This window comes from Ornithorhynchus anatinus, chromosome 17, assembly GCF_004115215.2.
Source record: "Ornithorhynchus anatinus isolate Pmale09 chromosome 17, mOrnAna1.pri.v4, whole genome shotgun sequence".
Classification (NCBI taxonomy): Eukaryota; Metazoa; Chordata; class Mammalia; order Monotremata; family Ornithorhynchidae; genus Ornithorhynchus; species Ornithorhynchus anatinus.
In genome coordinates, this window is record NC_041744.1 from 6,015,142 (window position 1) to 6,032,497 (window position 17,356).

The 17,356-nt window shown below is 55.8% G+C and overlaps 1 protein-coding gene and 1 long non-coding RNA gene across 2 annotated transcripts in view; both read right to left on the reverse strand.

The window, feature by feature from the left end:
* Positions 1–2,076, reverse strand: part of DOC2B (double C2 domain beta) — a 32,432-nt gene extending 30,356 nt beyond the window's left edge. The window contains exon 1 of the mRNA XM_029082825.2: positions 1,585–2,076. Coding sequence (XP_028938658.1) covers positions 1,585–1,906 — 322 coding nt within the window. The 5' untranslated portion in view covers positions 1,907–2,076. The remainder of the gene's footprint in view (positions 1–1,584) is intronic.
* Positions 2,077–2,160: 84 nt separating this feature from the next.
* LOC114817974 lies at positions 2,161–9,140 on the reverse strand. The gene is made up of 3 exons (XR_003765804.2): positions 8,822–9,140; positions 4,478–4,555; positions 2,161–2,368 (listed from the first exon to the last, which is right to left on the reverse strand). It is a non-coding gene; the product is annotated as an uncharacterized LOC114817974 (long non-coding RNA).
* Between the last annotated feature and the right edge of the window lie 8,216 nt (positions 9,141–17,356).

Sequence of the window (17,356 nt, forward strand, 5' to 3'; positions counted from 1 at the left end):
CCGGTTAGAGCCCTAACAAGGAACCGAAATAGCCCTCTGCGTGTAGGTTCCACTTCCAGCTCTCGGGGGCCCACTTGGAACTGACTCGTGTCGCCGGAGGGGTCCACACCCATCCTGCTCCGTCAGGGCCTGGCTCCCTTGGGCCAACCCAATCCAAAACCCGCTCCTCACTCAACTCCTAGCAGCGCTGGGGGATACTCAGGTAGGCCCTGGATCCGGGCTTGTCCCCGGGTTTGGGAAGGTGGGAATGGCAGCCAAGGGGCAGGAAGCCCACTCTGTTCGACTCCTTCCCTGAGCCTTTAAATGGAGGGGGTGGGAGACTCCCACGGGGTGCACACTCTCCCCCCCATACCCCTCCCGGAGTTCCTTCCCAGAGTTTCCTGCCGGAGGGAAGAATCGCGGAGCTGGCCGGGAACCTGCATCGGGGTGTCAGGGCTTCCCCCATCCCAGAGGGATGAGCAGTCGGTTTAGGGAGAGGGCCTGCTGGCCAGCGGTGCCGGAAGGCATCGCCCCCTCCCCCGGAGGCACCAGGACCGGATGGTTCGGCTCCCCCCAGGAGGGGTTCGACCGGGGGCCCGCATCTGCCCTCTCCTCCTCCTCCGGGGGCCGGGGTCCCTAAATTTCGGCCTGGGCTATAGGGGAAAGAGACGCCCGCTTTGGGGAGGTGAAGGGAGGGAAAGCCCCCACCCAGAGAACTCCTTTCTTCCCGAGGGGTTCGGCCTGCCTCCCGGGGTTGGGGGTGGGCGGAGGGGTGGGGGTTCTGAGCCTCGGTTGGGGGCAGGAACCTCCAATCCTAGTCCGGTCATAGATTCGGCAACCCACCCATCCATCAATCCATCCATCCATCGATGGTAGTGGGCGCTTATTCTGTGCAGAGCACTACACTAAGCGCTTGGGGGAGTACACTACAACACAGCTGGTAGTCGCGTTCCCTGCTCCCACCCATCCATCCCTGCCTCGATTTCCCGGGGGGGAGGTCGTCGCCGGCTGATTTTCCCGGGACATCAGTTTCCCCCCGCGGATCCGTCCGGAGCCAACACGACGCCTCTTTCCCCCTCCCCTGCCTCCTTCCCCTCCCCGTGTGGTTTTCTGCAGGCAGCAGGTGGGGGGTTCGGGGAGAGCAGGTGCGGGGGGGGGGGAGCTGAGCTCTGTTATGCAAGAATCGGGGGGAACCCGGAATGTTTGGGGAGGGGGGCACAACCTCCGACACCAAGAACTGGGTTGGAGGTCCCTCTCATGCCAACTCCTCTCCCCGGTGGAGCCCAGCCCGGGGGGGGGGGCTCTAACGGACCCCGGGGAGGCCCGAGCCGCCGTGAAGGGTGTGTATGGGGGTCGGCGGACGCCCCCTCGGCCCCCAGCCCCCGGCCCAGGGAGGACGAGGTCGGGGATGCACCTGCACGAACAAAAGGCGGCCCAGCCGATGGAGCAACTAGTGTCCGCCCGGCGCGGCAGGACTGGCCGGGTGTCCCCCGTCCATCCCTCCAGCCCGCCCCCCGCCCCGGGGAGGGTCCCTTTGGCTGGGGGGGGGCGGGGGGGCGAGGGTCGGGCAGGTGGGGAGGGGGCGCCGAGCGGGGGCAAACTCACTGCAGTCGTCGGATTCGTAGCCCTCGGCGTCCACCTCTTCCTCCTGCTTGGCCGGCTGTCCGGCCGGGCTGGACCCAAACGCCCCGAATAATTGATCGACGTCCTCGTCGTCCTCCCGGGGCGGGTCGGAGGGGCTGCCCGAGCCCTGGGCGGCGGGGGGCCGCGGGCAGTGGCCGCGGGGCACCGGCGCCGGGAGCCCCCGGGGGAAGCGGGGGAAATAGTCGGAGATCTGCTTGATGGGCTTGATGGGACCGGGGCACACATCGATGGCCATATGCTCCTGGATGCTGATGGTCATCTTCTCTCCCTTCCGGAGGGTCATGCGGGCGGCAGCTCTGCCCCCGAAGCCCCTCGGGGAAGGACGCGGGCAAAGACCGGGGAGGTGGGGGACGGAGGACTCCGGGGCCCAGGACCGTCCTCGGTCACCAAGGCGCTTCGCCCGTTTTCCCGCTCGGAGCGCCAGCTCCTCTGTGCATCGCTGCAGCTCCTCCTCCTCCTCCTCCTCTCCCTCCTCCTCCTCCTCCCCGCCCTCCGAGGGGCTGGGGACCGGAGGGGGTCGGGGGGCACGGGGGCTGACGGGCTGGGGGTGGGCTCGGGGTGGCGTCACCGGGAAGCAACGGAGCAGGAGGGAGGAAGCGAAGGAATGAAGCTGGATGGGGCACGCGTACACACAAGCGCACACAAACACACACGCACACCCAGGGCACAGGTGCACTCTCCACAAACTCGGCCACTCGTCACAGTCCCCGCCACTTCATTGTCTTTCTGGGTCGTCTTCAACGCCCTGGAGAGAAGCAGAAGCCAGAGGGGAGCTGGGTTTGGTTTGGGGGGGGGGGGCTCTGGGGTTTAGCTCGGTGGGTGACCCTGCCCACTCCTCCCCTCCGGCGACGCAGGTTATGGCTTCACTCGGGCCCTACACAGAGGGACGAGGACCGCAAGGACCCCGCAGACTTCCCCCGGCCCCCTTCCCAGACCTGCAGGGCGATGCCCGATGCCCATGAGAACGGTAGAAAAGGCAGAGAGGTTCATCCTTCCCCAAAAGGGGGTGTCGGACTCCACCATTCCTCAGCCACACGGGGGCTGGCCGAGGACCGGGAGGCGGCGGCCGCCGAACCCGTCTGCCCTCTCTCCTCTCCTCTCCCCGGCCTCGGCTCTGGGCGGTTTAGTGAAGAGGCGGGCTGGGCCGGGATGGGAGCTGGGAAGCTGAAATGTCCAGCCTAGAAAGACAGTAAAGGAGATCCCTTTCAGGAGGAGGGCTTGGCTTCTGTCCGTGGGGGTGAGAGGAAGGGAGGGGCAGGTGTGTTAGGTGTCCCCCCCCCCCCGTCCCTCCCCACCCCAGATGCGATGGACACTCCCTCTGGCTACCCACCCCAGACCAGGTGTGATGTATACTCCTTCTGGCTGTCCCCACAGACCGGGTGTGACGGACACTCCCCCTGGCTCCCTCCCACCCCCGCCAGATCGGGTGTGATGGACAACCTGTCCCTGGCCAGGTTTAATGGACGTCCCCTCTGACCGTCCCCTCAGACCAGGTGCGACGGACGCTCCCTCTGGCCGCGCCCCCAGACCAAGTGTGACGGACATCTCCGCTGGCTGTCCCCCCGATCCCCGTCCCTCCCTGCCCAGATCAGGTGCGAGTCTTCCCAAACCCTTGGGATCTGCCCTCGTGGCTGCGGCTTTCACCCAGGTAGAGCGCCTGGCCTCCCCAACTGTCCCAGCCTCCCTGGTTGTCGGGGTTTGTGTCAAGTCTGAGTCCTTGAGAATATTGAGTCACTTGCCCAGTGGCCGGCCCCGCTCCCAGCTGGCCTGCCCTGGGCTCTCTGCGGTCCCTTGCCGACTCCAGCAGTCGGTCGGTCAGTCGTATTTATTGAGTGCTTACTGTGTGCAGGGCACTCCTTTTGGGTTTCCCTGAACCAACTCTTCTGGTTCCAGGAAACTGCCAGGAGTGTGGAGTTGGTTGTTCCCCTCTGGCCCCTGGCTGGAGCCCTGAAAGATGCATTTCCCAGGCAGCTTGGCATTCGGATGATCCAACAGAAGCCGGAAGCCCAGAGACGGGCTGCCAGTTCAGACAGGGCACTGGGCACAAAGAAGTTAAAGAGTCAGGATAAGGGAAAACCGGATTAAAAGGCAGTTTCTGGAGGAAGGAAGACAGTAGAATGGGTCCCCGTCGGCTCTCCCCGGGAGCCACTTCGGCCTCTTCAGATATCTTTAGGTCTATAAGGGGGGGATGGTTATAGCTGCCCCCCATCACATAGCTTGGAGTAGTCTTGGTGTCTACACAGGGGTGAAAGGAAAGAAGATGCTTAAGGAGTGGATCCGGGAGGAGTGAAGGAGGAGGAGGAGTCCAGAGAGGGCATGATTAGAGAGGGATTCTCTAGTATTCCTCCAAAAGGAGTTCTCGGAGGCCACGCGCATTTCTATAGGGTCAGGCCGGCTAGGGCTCTGCCGGTTGGGTCGTACTAGGTCAGACACACTTATGTGCTACCTCAGCCCCAGCCCTGACGGAAGAGTGAGTGGAGTCGGGAGAAAGTTCACAGCCGACATTGGGCCAGGAGCAGATCAATCTCCCAGATTCCCGGCGTCAGGACTGGGTGCCCTTCCTGGAGGGCACCCAGTAAACACTCAATAAATACCATTGATCAAAATGATTGACCGATTGGTTGGTTGCTCTGTGCTGGGTGACACAGCCCCCTCAGCCAGCCGGCATCCCTTCCCACACTGTCCAAGCCCTGCTGATTTAACCGTTGTGCTGCAGAGCTGCAGGCTGGGCTGTGAAAATGGCTGAACTTTCACCTCTTCACAAGTGAGACTCATTTACAAGTGAAAAAACACACCTTCTCGCTTTGCAGCGGCACCTGGGTTTTTAGCTTTCTGGTTTCCATCCCTCCCTTACCTTCCTGCCAGCAAGTGGGGAGGAGGGTTCCAAATTCAGCCATTTGACTTCTCAGGGCCCCAGCGACAGGGTCCGGTCCTGGAAAATAAAATTCAACGTCCAATTAGTCTCCCTTAATCCCACCCTGTCTGAGGTCACCCTTTCACTGCCAGGACTGGGAGAAAGCTCTTTAATGGGGAGTTTTTGTCAGAGCATACTGGTGGAAGGCAGGGGGGCCGGACACATTTGGGGTCCCTTCAGCCTCAGTAGCCCTCGGGATTCATCAGAGATCTGGGATGAGCGAGGCCGGGAGAAGAATCCAAAAAGACAACATCAGTGCGCTCACAGCTGGAAAACCAGGGGCTCCCTTAGCGTCGAGATGTCTGTCTCACTCTCTCTCGCATCTCTCTGTGCTGTTTGGAGTAGTTTCAACTTTCCAGAAAAGTTGAGGGGAAGTTATCACTGTCAAGAACAGTTAACTAGCTATAGTTGTCTGAAAATGTGAGTCTTCACTCCCGGGGTAAACATCAGGAGGAAATAAGGATCATTATTCCGATAAAATGCGTCTGTCTAGCTAGAACATGTGACGTCAGAAGAAACTGTTGCGTGTCTGTGTTGGGCCGGGCTGTCTTACTCCACGATATCTCGGTGCCGCGAGCTTCCTCAAGTACACAACCCCCGCGTTCCAGAGAACTGACTGTACAGGGACAATAGATCCATAATGAGTTTTCAAAGGGAAATCATTAAGAATGATAGATGATCCATTCTAAGCCATGAAGGTGGATATTGAAAAGGGCGACCAGCCCACTTGTTCCTCCAAACACCTGCTTCTGATGAAGACAGAATTCGGCTCTGGATAGAACACCGGCAGTCTAAGTCGGTAACGGGCTTCCTTAAGTGTAAATTCCTTACGCTCTGAGAAGCAGCGAGGCCTAGTGAATCGAGCAGGGGCCTGGGAGTCAGAAGGCCCTGGGTCCTAATCCTGGCTCTGCCACTTGTCTGCTGTGTGGCCTTGGGCAAGTCACAACTTCTATGTGCCTCAGTTACCTCATCTGTAAAATGGGGATTAAGACTGTGAGGTCCTTGTGGGTCATGGATTGTATCCAAACTAATTAGCTTGTATCTAGCCCAGCTCTTAGTACAGCGCCTGGCACGTAGTAAGCACTTAAATACCATAGAAAAATTCAATCTTTTCTCTTCCCCATCCACAACCAGTCAGAAGTGGGGCCAGCTTTGAGGGAGTGCTGCTGGCCCCCTGGCTTCACTGGGGCAAGCGGGGAAGGATGACAGCCAAGCCACTGTGGCATTGTGAACTGAAGTAGCTAACCCCAAGCGATGCATAAGAGTTTAATCCTATAAGCTATTTATTTCACTAAATCTTTAGTGAGTGTATCATTTACCTTTATTGCGTGCTCCCTAGTGTTCATGCAGGTCCATCATTGTCCAGCCTCTCCTCTCTTCAATCTCCCCTGCACTGGCTGCCCACCCAGATAATCTTCTCTTCCTCCCTCCCAGCCCCACAGCACTTAAGATATATATATGGATATAATTTTATTTATTTGTATTGATGTCTGTCTTCCCTCCTCTAGACTGTGAGCTCATTGTGGGCAGGCAATGTCACTGTTTATTGTTGTACTCTACTTTCCCAAGAGCTTAGTAGAGTGCTCTGCACACACTATATGCTTAATAAATATGACTGAAGGAATTAATGACTCTTCCGAAACAGTTGCTCAGCCCTCACCTCTCCACTCCCCAAACTCCCTAACTTCCCGTGTCCCTCTGTAACAAGCAAAAACTCCCTTCCCCATCGTCTTCGATAACCTCACCCCATTTGACATCTCTGGTCTCCACTCGCTTCTCTCCAGCTCACTCTCCCTGGGCCTCTTGAGCTCCCCTCCTAACTGAACCTCACTCTTGCCTCTCCCTCGCTGTTCCCCCAGGCTGGAACTCCCCCGGCCCCACCAACCCAACAGACCGTAGTGCTCCTCAAATGCAAAGCCGCCTAAAACCCCACTTCCTCCGACAAACCTTGCCCGATCCGTTCCCAGAGCCAAGATGAACAAATCCACCAGCAGCCTCCAGCACTTACGCACTGATTTATACCCATCCTGGGCCCTCTTATTTACACGCTATTAAATTATTTCCTCTGATCACTCCATTTGTAAATATCTTCGCGTCCAGCTCCACCGCTGGGATGACAGCTCTTCGTGGGCAGGGAATTAGCGTAGCGGATAGAGAGCGAGTCTGGGACTCAGAAGTTCGTGCGTTCTAAACTCGGCTCTGCGACTTGTCTGTTGTATGATCTTGGGCAAGTCACTTCACTTCTCTGTGACTCAGTTATCTGGTCTGTAAAATGGGGATTAAGACTGCGTCCAACCTGATTTGCTTGCATCCACCCCAGCGCTTAGTACAGTGCCTGTCACATACTAAGCACTTAACGTCCACAATGATTACTATCATTCTTTGTCTTGTACTTCCCAAGGGATTAGCACAATACGGTGCATCCAGTGGGTGCTCATTAAGGGTTTACCGCCTTTCTCCTTTTCCTCTCAGCTGCATTCACCCAGCTAGTCTCTCTTCCCCTCCGTCTAGTGAGCTGGGACTCTGGGTCTGGATTAGAAGTCTTTTTAGGGGCTAGCAGGTCAGGCACGGACTGAGCGATGGATTAGGCTGCCCGGGGCCTGGACTCAGGGCCGGCGGACATGGAATGCCAGGAGCCGGGAGGGAAGGAAGAGAAGCTGCTTGGCTCAGTGAAAAGAGCAAGGGCTGGGAGTCAGAGGATGTGGGTTCGAATCCCGGCTCCACCACCTGTCTGCTGTGCAAACTTAGGCAAGACACTTAACTTCTCTATGCCTCCGTTACCTCATCTGTAAAATGGGGATTAAGACTAAGCCCCAGGTGGGACAATCTAGTTACCTTGTATCTACTCTAGTGCTTAGAACAGTGTTTGGCACATAGTAAGCGCTTAACAAATACCATTATTATTATTAGGAGACAGAAACAAGAATAATGGAAGGCGAGAAGATGCCCAGCTGGGTCCGTGCTGTATCAGAGTCAGAAGGGCCTGGATTCTAATCCCGGCTCTGCCGCTTGTCTGCTGTGTGACTTTGGGCAAGTCATTTCACTTTTCTGTGTCTTAGTTCCCTCACCTGCAAAATGGGGATTAAGACTGTGAGCTCCATGCGGGACATGGACGGTGTCCAACCTGATGAGCTTTTATCTAGCCCAGAGTTTAGCACAGTACCTGACACCTATGAGGTGCTTAACAAATACCATAAAAAAACCCCCAAAACAAAATGCCGTGGCTACTTGAAGGCCAAGGGATGGATTTCCCTGCTTTAGCAAACTTTTTGAGAGCCAAGTTATTCGCTGCAGAAGAGGCTAGTTCCCGCACACTGAAGTGGAAGCCCGGAAGCTGGCGTCCAATCATGGACCACAATTGGCCTCCAGCTGGGAGCGGTCCAATCTGCCCGTGGGATTGAACAGGGCCTTGTTCAGGGGACACAGTCTCCTGGGGATACAGGTGAACAATGAGAGCAAACATAGAAAAAAGGCTGAAAAAGCCCAAGGGAGAGAAACATTTAAATAAAATAATTTAGAAATGGCAGCTGATATAAATTTATACAATTGTGTTATTTGGTAAGGGCTTCCTTCGTGCCAAGCACTGTGCTACATGCTGAATGTAGTAGGTCAGATGCCCCTATCCCACATGGGGCTCATAATCTAAGGGGGAGGGAGGGCAGGTATTGAATTCCCACTCTACAGATGAGGAGACTGGGGCACAAAGAGGTTAAGTGACTTGCTCAAGGTCACACAGCTGGCAAGGGGTAGAGCCCAGATTAGAACTCTTCTTCCCTGCTCTTTCCACTAGACCACACTGCTTCTTGTTGTCTGGATACGTTAACCAAGGGAGAGTTTGGAGGATCTGGATCCAGGACCTGAGGTGAATCTGGGAAGCCTTTAAGGAGGAGCGTTTGTAGATGAGCTCTGAAGGAGGGTCAGGGTTGGGGGAAGGTGGGCGAAGGGCACAAAGCTTAGTGGTGGGAGAACCGGGTGGTGGTGAGGGAAGGAGGTATGCTTGGCTGGTGTGGGGCCATTTGGGTGCCGAAGCGGATGAAGGAAAGGGCGGATGTTTGGCCTCCTGTTACCCCATGAGCCCTGAGCGTGTTACCAGGCTTCAGGTGCCCAATCCAGAGCTCTGCCGCCTGTGGTTGGCTCCCGAGCAGTGGAGTGGTGGAGGCAAAACACCACACCCTGTGGTCACCGCTGCAGGTCTGGGGATGCCACTGGGGGCTGGGCGGACTCATGACCCATATCAGTGTGTGTGTGAGAGAGAGAGAGGGAGAGAAGGCAGGGAAGACTCACCCCCAGATCCCATCGCTCGCTCCACTCCCCCATCCCAGGCGGACCCGGGGGTTCAGGTCAAGCTGGTGACAAGGCACACTGGCAGAGCACTATCCTTAGAACTGAAGAAAAATACAATAGAGGATAATCCCTGGCTCTCAGGGGGCTCACAGTCTAAACGAAGGGTGGGGGCTGGGGGATAGAAGGGTGGCTATGCCACACGAGGCAGGACCGGTCACATAATGATAAAACAACACGAGGACAAGATGCCATCGAGGAACACGGAGGAGCTCAAGACTACGGTAGGCAAAGGAATCGCTTCCAGGCTTCTTAGTGGGCAGGCAAGGGGTCCACAGTTCAACAGTCATAGCAACCGCAGCCTTCCCCGTGTTCTAAAATCTGCGGGAGCCACACCCCCCTCCCGGCCCTGCCCGGGCAAAGTGGGATGGGATACCCAAGGATGGCACGGGGTTCAGCCGGTGGCCTTGCAGATGGCGATGTCACTGCAGAGGCAGCCCGCCTCCTCTTCTGCCCCAGTTTACCCCCAGGGCACGAGAACAGGAAGGCCCCCTTGCTGGCTATGGTAAAGATGACCTTTAAGTCTTTCCTGGCACCTGCTCTGCTCCTTCTGGCCGTGGATTCCATCCGGGCAAGTATTTGAAAAGGACCAAGGGGAAACGAGAAAATGGAATATGAATGGGCCAGTGGGTGGAGAGCCCTCTGGCCGGGGTCTGGCTGAAAAAGGAAATCTGATTCATCAGGGTGAATGTGGTGGGATGGGAATTGAAGGAGAGGAGCTGTCGGTGTCCGTGGTGGTCTTTTGTGTGTGCACGTGTACCCACCTGTCCGCTCTCCTCTAACTTCAGCGTCTGCCACTGTGGTCTCTTGCCCACCTCCACTGCCCAGCTCTGGCCTCTTCCACCTCTCCTCTCCCACTCGCGCAAGGCTCAAAGCCTGCACCCCCATTTCACGGGCCGGCTCTCGGCACCGAGGATTATTCATACAGACACGAATCCAAAAATAATCCGAGGGGGAGGAGTGGGCCGGGGACTCTGCTGGCAGGTTGAGAATGGGTGTAAGCCAACCAGGGAAAGCTTCCCAGCGGCGGTGGGCCTGGAGCTGGGGGATAGGGGGATGAGGAACGGTCGGGGTTTGTATGTGTGTGTGTGTTGGGGGGGAGGGTTAGGCCCCACCTGAAGGTCAATTTGGGCAAAGGCTCGAGTAAGCCTCAAAAGGGAGGCTCAGAGCTAATGATGGCTGTAAGAGGCTTGCCGAGCTGGGGCACGGTGGGAGGGAGGAGCTGGGCTGACCAGCCGGCAGACCACATTTGACTGAAAGGAGTCGGGGCTCGTTGACGGTGGGGTGGGCGGCCAAGCCTGCTTGGGACGCCGGTGAGCTGGGCCTCTGCACGCTCCCTCCACTGGGCTTAGGGGTGGGACAGGACCCCCAAAGGTGGCATGGGGCTCAGCAGGTGGCCCTGCAGAGGGAGATGTCACCTGCCGAGACAGCCCGTCTCCTCTCCCTGGCTCTCCGGGCAGATCTCGCCCCTGGTGCCGGGGAGGGCCTCTTCCGCAAGACGGCTCGGCCCAACCAGTGGGCGAGCAGAGGCCGCCGCCCGCCACGTGGGCTGAGGAGGCAGCCGCTCAGCCGGGGGCCCACCTCCAAGTGTTTTAATTAAGCACGTGGGGAAGATCAAGGCTCTTTTCCACCAGCGGTCCTGGGCGTCCCGTTTCCCTCTCCCTCCCACCACGGGCCCATCTGGGGCAGAGGCAGGTGGGTAGGTCTTGGCTGCCACCGGCAAGCCTCTCTCCTTAAGGGGCACAACCCAGTGAGCCCCCTGGTTCCACCCTCTTCTACCCGTCCCTGGGGGAAGCTCGGGCTCCGGGAGGAGGGGGTGGGACCCTCCCCCAGGGAGCCTGACCGGCACTCCTGTCCTGGCCCAGACCCAGTGGGGCAGTGCAGACAAGTGGGCTTTCAATCAATCAATCAATCAATCGTATTTATCGAATGGTTACTGTGTGCAGAGCGTTGTGTTGAATGCTTGAGTACGCTAAAACGGGGTTGGTAGATGCGTTCCCTGCCCTCAGGGATTTTACAGCCTAGTTTCCCATCCAAAGACAGCTCACCCCCCTCCCCCATATAACCCCAAATCTTCCTGCCACGTATCCGAGTCCCTCCCCTCCGGTCCCTGGCATCCCCCCTTTCCTGGCTCTCCTCCCTGCCCCGCATAGACGGTGCCGGCCGGTACCGGGCCACCCTTCTGCCGGGGCCTCCCTGGGTGCTTCTGGGGTCCAGGCCTGCCCTGAGGCAAACTGCTCGCTAGCTGGGCCCCAGAGTGCCCGGGTCCCCATCAGTTTTTGCTGGGCACTGGGGTTTTCTTCCAGCACCAGAGAGAGAAGCCGGAGAGGAAACAGGTGGCCGCACCCAGGAGGGTGTCTCCCAGATCTCTCACGGGGTGGACCCGAGGCGGGCCAGGCTCAGATGCACCATACAGACTCGCCTCGGTCCCGAGAGGCCTTCTGGGGAGAGGGGAGAGCCCCACGGACTAGCTGGGTTTAGGAGTAGGGGTCCCACTGGCCAGGCCCGGGTCCCACGGGGGCCTGATCTCCCCGACACCAGTTTGGCCTGGAGGGAGGAGGACAAGGATCCAGCCCGGCACAGCTCATGTGCGAGGGGGCCTGGAGACCCGGGGGTCGGTCTCTCCTCTATCTCATCTAGATCAAGGGCCGGGGAAAGGTGGGAAGCAGCCGTGGGGCAGTGGCCTCGGGCAAGGGAAATGGGGCTCCAAACGCCAGAGCCGGGGCAGCCCATCCATCTGGTTCCGCTGTCTGCAAGAATGCCAGATTTAGGCTGCGCCGACCTCACGATCGGAAGGATGGCAAGAACCCCCTCTGATGGTGAGGGTGGACTGCGGCCAGGCAGGGCCGGGCATCGCCTGAGGCTGCCCCGGCTCTGAGCTGGGGCTGTTTGGGACTCTGGGTTGCCCTCGGCCGTGACAGCCGGCCGGGACCAGCTCAGGTCTCTGGGGTCTCGGGGATGGCAGAGGTTATGGTACCCCTTCGGAGCCCAGCCTGCCCTCTGCCCCCTCCCGTGATGGGGAGCTCAGACGGTCTGTCGTTGTTTCCTAAGGAGCAGTGCAGGGGTGGCCACTGGGCTACCTGAAAAATGACCAGGCCCAGGCCCCACCCCCAGATCTGCCCCAAACCCGGGTTCAAGGAGGCGGGGGTGGGTGGTGGGGAGGGCCAGGAGACGACGGGGAGCCTCAATGTGCTCAAAGCCGCTCTCCTTTCCCTTCCTCCTCCGCTCTCCTCTCCCCCTCCCATCAAATGGGATGGGGGAATAATCAGACACACTGTGTTTCTGGATAATCACGGTATTATTATTGGATTAGAAAATTAGCATAATTATGGGCAAACAGCTACCTATTCCTCAGCAACATGTGTACACGAATTTACATTCATTTGCAAAGCAACTAGCTGCTGCTGCTGCTTTTGTCACCCGCTTCTCCCCCTTCTCCCCACTGAGAAGAGAGGCCAGAGAAGAGCTGAGCCCGGAAGGGCGGGGAAAGGCGGGGGGTCGGGGGGCAGCAGAAAGCAGGGGGGAGGGTGTGTGTGTGTGTGTGTGTGCGCACCTAAAGCCCACCCATGATTTCTCCTGATTGGGCTTGTCCGATCTACCTCAGGAGGAGCTGGAGGGCGAGGGAGGAAAGGGTCTTCGCATGTTTTTGAAGGTAAAAAAATGGCAGGCAAATGACATACTATGCAATTTTGATAATGATGTGCAAAATATCAGCTGAATGATAATATGGCTATATTATAGACCATAAATCATGGAGCCCCCATGCCATGAACTACACTGCGTGATTATCCTATGAATAAATTGCCAATGATCTGCAGCTCTTAGGGAACTTGGTGAGAGCAGATTGTGCCAGATGCAGGAGGAGCTTCTGGTGCTGTTTGGCCCAGGATGGGTGTGGGGCTGGGGTATCTCAGGGAACCACACTGCCCATGGTGGTGCCCACTAGGTGTGACCTAGGGCAAGTCACTTAACTTCTCTGCACCTCAGTTTCCTCAACTGCAAAATGGGGATTCCATGCCTGTTCCCCTCCTACTTAGAATGTCAGACAGGGATTTTTTTTAATGGTATTTGTTAGTACAGTGTCCGGGACATAGTAAGTGCCTAAGTGCTGAGGTAGACATAATATAATCCAAGTTGGACACAGTCCCTGTCCCACATGGGGCTCACAGTCTTAATCTTCATATTTACAGATGAGGTAACTGAGGCACAGAGAAGGCAAGTGACTGACCGAAGGTCACACAGCAGACAAGTGGCAGAGGCATGATCAGAACCCACATCATCTGACTGTGTCCTACCTAATTACCCTGCATCTACTCGAACGCTTAGAACAGTTCTTGACACAGAGTAAATGTTTAAATACAATAATAATGATGGGAAGAATAAGCAGAGGAGGAGGAAGAAATATCACGTGCCTGACCAATGGCCGGGCAAGCCTTGTATTCTACTGCTAGCACCTCCAACAGCAGTATTAGAGGAACCACAACATGGTTGTCTTCCCAAGTGCATTGTACAATAAGTGCCCACAGTAAGTGCTCAATAAATATCATTACCTATTGATGGATTCCATCCTCATGATTAAGGATCAGTTATATTTATCGAGTGCTTACTGTGTGCAGAACACTGTTCTAAGTGCGTGGGAGAGTATAATACACTGGAGTTGGTGGAAACGTTTCCTGCCTCCAGTGAACTTACAGTCTAGAGGGGAAAGCAGCCATTAATATATGACCCAACATCACTGACGTTTCCTTTAATAATTCATAATTTGACCATTGTTCTTGAATCTAGATGAACCTTTTTTCTATGCTTCCATCTCCTCTAACATCCCTAAACTGCCCATGAATTTATCCAAATCGTTGTCAAACCCGTTGATATTCCGTCTCGACTTCTGGTGAAAATGGATTCTGCAAGATCTTTTCTCATCTCATAATTCTATAAGCCAAATGTTACTGGACTGGATCAATGTCTCGTCCAGGTCTGGACTCTGTCTCTGACAGTGGCTTCAGCCTTCCACCTTTAATGCTCCTCGTAGGAGAGCAATTTCAGAACCCCTTTCGGCCTCTCCTCTTTCCTTTCAAGAAGGAGGAAGAGTGTGCAGAGTGGCCTGGGAAAAAAGCCTGGGCCTGAGGGTCAGAGGACCTGGATTCTAACCCCAGCTCTGCCACTTGCCCGCTGGGTGATCTTGGGCATATCACTTCACTTCCCTGAGCCTCAGTTTCCTCATCTGTAAAATGAGGGAAGCGGCATGGTTTAGTGGCAAAGGCACGGGCTTGGGAATCAGAGGACTTGGGTTCTAATCCCGGCTCCGCCACTTGTCTGCTGTGTGACCGTGGGCAAGTCACTTCACTTCTCTGGGCCTCAGTTCCAAGTTCATCTGAATGAGATTGTGAGCCCCATACGGGACGATTTGCTTGTATCCATCCCAGGGCTTAGCAGAGTGCCTGGCATATAGAAGCGCTTAACAAATACTGTTATTTGTTATTATTGAGTTGCATTAATGGGATGACTCTCTAGGAGGGGGGAGCAGGAGGAGCTGAGCCTAAGAGTGGAAAGTTTGGAATGGCCCAGACCAGCTTCCCAAGAAAACGGAAGCCTGTTAGGGTGGGATCCCCATCCCTTTCCGGCTTCTGGATTTCCCCCGCCAGTCCGGTCCAGTGCCCTGCCCACAGAAGGGCTTCATCCTCTGCTGTTGATGCTGAGCCTGATTGCTGCTTGGCTGGTCCTCCGGCAGCTGTGATTTGGGTCTTAGCCAGGGGAGCTTTCTCCAGGGTAAAACCGGGCCTGGTTGGGATCCCAAGGTGACATTTAATTGCACCCTTTATTCGTCCCACCTTCATCCCCACAGAATTTTTGTATGCAGCCAAAATTTACTTCAATTAATGCCTAGCTCTCCCTGTAGGCTGTATGCTCCCTGTGGGTGGGGAACGTGTTTACCAAACTTGTTATATTGTACTCTCCCAAGGACTTTATAGTACTCTGCACAAAACAGTAATAATAACTGTGGTTTTTGTGAAGTGCTTACCCTGTGCCAGACACTGTTCTAAGAGGTGGGGTGGATATAAGTCAATCAGGTTGGACACAGTCCCCGTCCCACATCAGGCTCACAGATTTAATCCTCATTTTACAGAGGAGATAACGGAGGCACAGAGAAGTGAAGTGATAAACATGATTGATTATTTCTGGGAGCAAGGCAGGCTGGATCGCCTTCCCCACGCACCTTCCAGCCCTCTCCACCCACCAAACTACATTGGGGAGGCCTCTCTACCTCTTGTTTTGCCGAGTTCCTCCTCCTGGTGCACTGGGTGTTTTTTCAACATTCTTTTCGTACCCTGCCGCTGCCCAGAATAGGTTATGTGATCTCTTCTAGGGACTGAGTTAAAGGGATTGGGAACCATCAATGAAAATGACCCCACAGTAACCCCAAATTAGGCCCCTCTCCCAATTTCTTTGTGGGGGCTTGTTTTCCCAGGACGGCACCTAAAGGGAGAGAGGCAATCTCAATTCTATGAATTGAGGCATTCGTGGTGGCATCATTCAACCCCTAGGTAGCGCCCCCCGACCCCTTGCATGTACCTATTAAGGGGTGGCTCATGTCACAGGTCCACATTCTACTGTCAATCCAACTTTGCCAGCCCATTGAGAGGCCCGGCCTCGCCTCGCGCCGCCGGCTTGTTCCAGAAAACGCTTGCGGGAGGTTAATTACTTTGGCAAAGAGACTTGTAATTCGCCAGCCACCCCGCGTGCGACTTGATGGGCGCAAATGTAGTGTGTCCGGGCCTCTAATTACCCCGGGATTGTTTGCTAAACAATGCCGGGAAATTGGATCAGTGGTTTCTGCCCTCAGACATTTCGAGCTGATTAAAGCGTGTGGGTTTGGTAGGAGGGGGCAGTGTTGAAAAGCTGTGATTACCTTGGGGTAGTTTGGAGGAAAGGGGCCAAGATTCCTCTCTCCAGCTGAGGGGCCGGAGCCAGGGGGGACCCATTAAAGCCCCACAGGTCGTTCTCAAGGCCTTATTTTAGCCCACGACAGTGCTGGAAAAGGCGTGGAGCTGGAAGGGCAGCCCACATGGTCGTGGGGAGGCTGGGGCAGACCGAAAGGGGTTAATAGCTGGTGTTTGGCATATGCCAAGAGCTGGGGTAGATGCCCCGCGTGGGGCTCACAGTCTAAATTGGAGGCAGAAGGGGTACAAAAATCCCCTTTTTATTATTATTAATAATAAAATAATAATTATACTATTTGTTAAGCGCTTACTAGTGCCAAGCACTGTTCTAAGCTCTGGTAAATAGAAGGTAATCAGGTTGTCCCTCGTGGGGCTCACGGTCTTAATCCCCATTTTACAGATGAGGTAACTGAGGCACGGAGAAGTGAAGTCATTTGCCCAAGGTCACACAGCAGACAAGTGGCGGAGCCGGGATTAGAACTCATGTCCTAAACAGTGAGCCTGTTGTTTCGTAGGGATTGTCGCTATTTATTGCCGAATTGTACTTTCCAAGAGCTTAGTACAGCGCTCGGCACACAGTAAGCGCTCAATAAATACGACTGAACGAATCAACGTCCTCTGACTCCCAAGCCCCTGCTCTTGCCACTAGACCATGCTGCTTCTTTCATTTTACAGATTAGGAAACTGAGGCTCAAGGAAGTTAAGTGACTTGCCCAAGGTCACAAAGCAGACGAGTGGCGCAGCTGGGATTAGAATCCATGACCTTCGGATTCCCAGGCCAGGCTCTATCCACTACACCATGCTGCTTGTTGTTGAGCACTTAGTGGGCACAGAGCGCTGCACTAAGTGCTTGGGAGACTACAAAATAACAGTAAGCAGACACACTCCCTGTCCTACTTCCCAAGCAGATGACTCCCAAACCCCCTTCTCCTCCCCACGACTGGACCTTCCGCGTCGCCAAGTGAATCCTAAACCACCCGTTGGGGCTCAGCCCTTCCACGGCCTGGAACCGGCCACCCCCAATTCTCCGTTATGGTTGTTTTTTTTCCCACAGTGGTATTTGTCGGGCACACGTGTGCCAGGCACTCTTCTAAGATCTAGGGTAGTCATAAACTAATCAGGTTGGACACAGTCCCATCCCACACGGGACTGTCTTAATCCCCATTTTACAGATGAGGTGATAAGGCACAGAGAAGAGGCTTGTCCAAGGTCACACCGCAGACAAAGGGCAGAGCCGAGATTGGAACCCTAGTCCTTCTGACTCGCAGGCCCGTGCCACACTGCTTCTCAGGGTTGTTCCTATAATTCTGGGCGGGGGGGGGGAAGTAGAGCTCCCCAAACGACACACCGCCTACCCGCCTGGCCTAGCAACCGGGGTCCTGAAGCCCGGAATCCTGCAGAGAAACTTGTGACATTACACCTCTTTTTTCCCCAGGGTGGGCCATTGCGAGCGCCTGCCTTTCAGCGGCAGTTTTCCTCCCCGGCAGTGCTAATGAGGGCTCTTCTCAGGCGGCAGAACCCACAGGAGGAAGCCAATCCC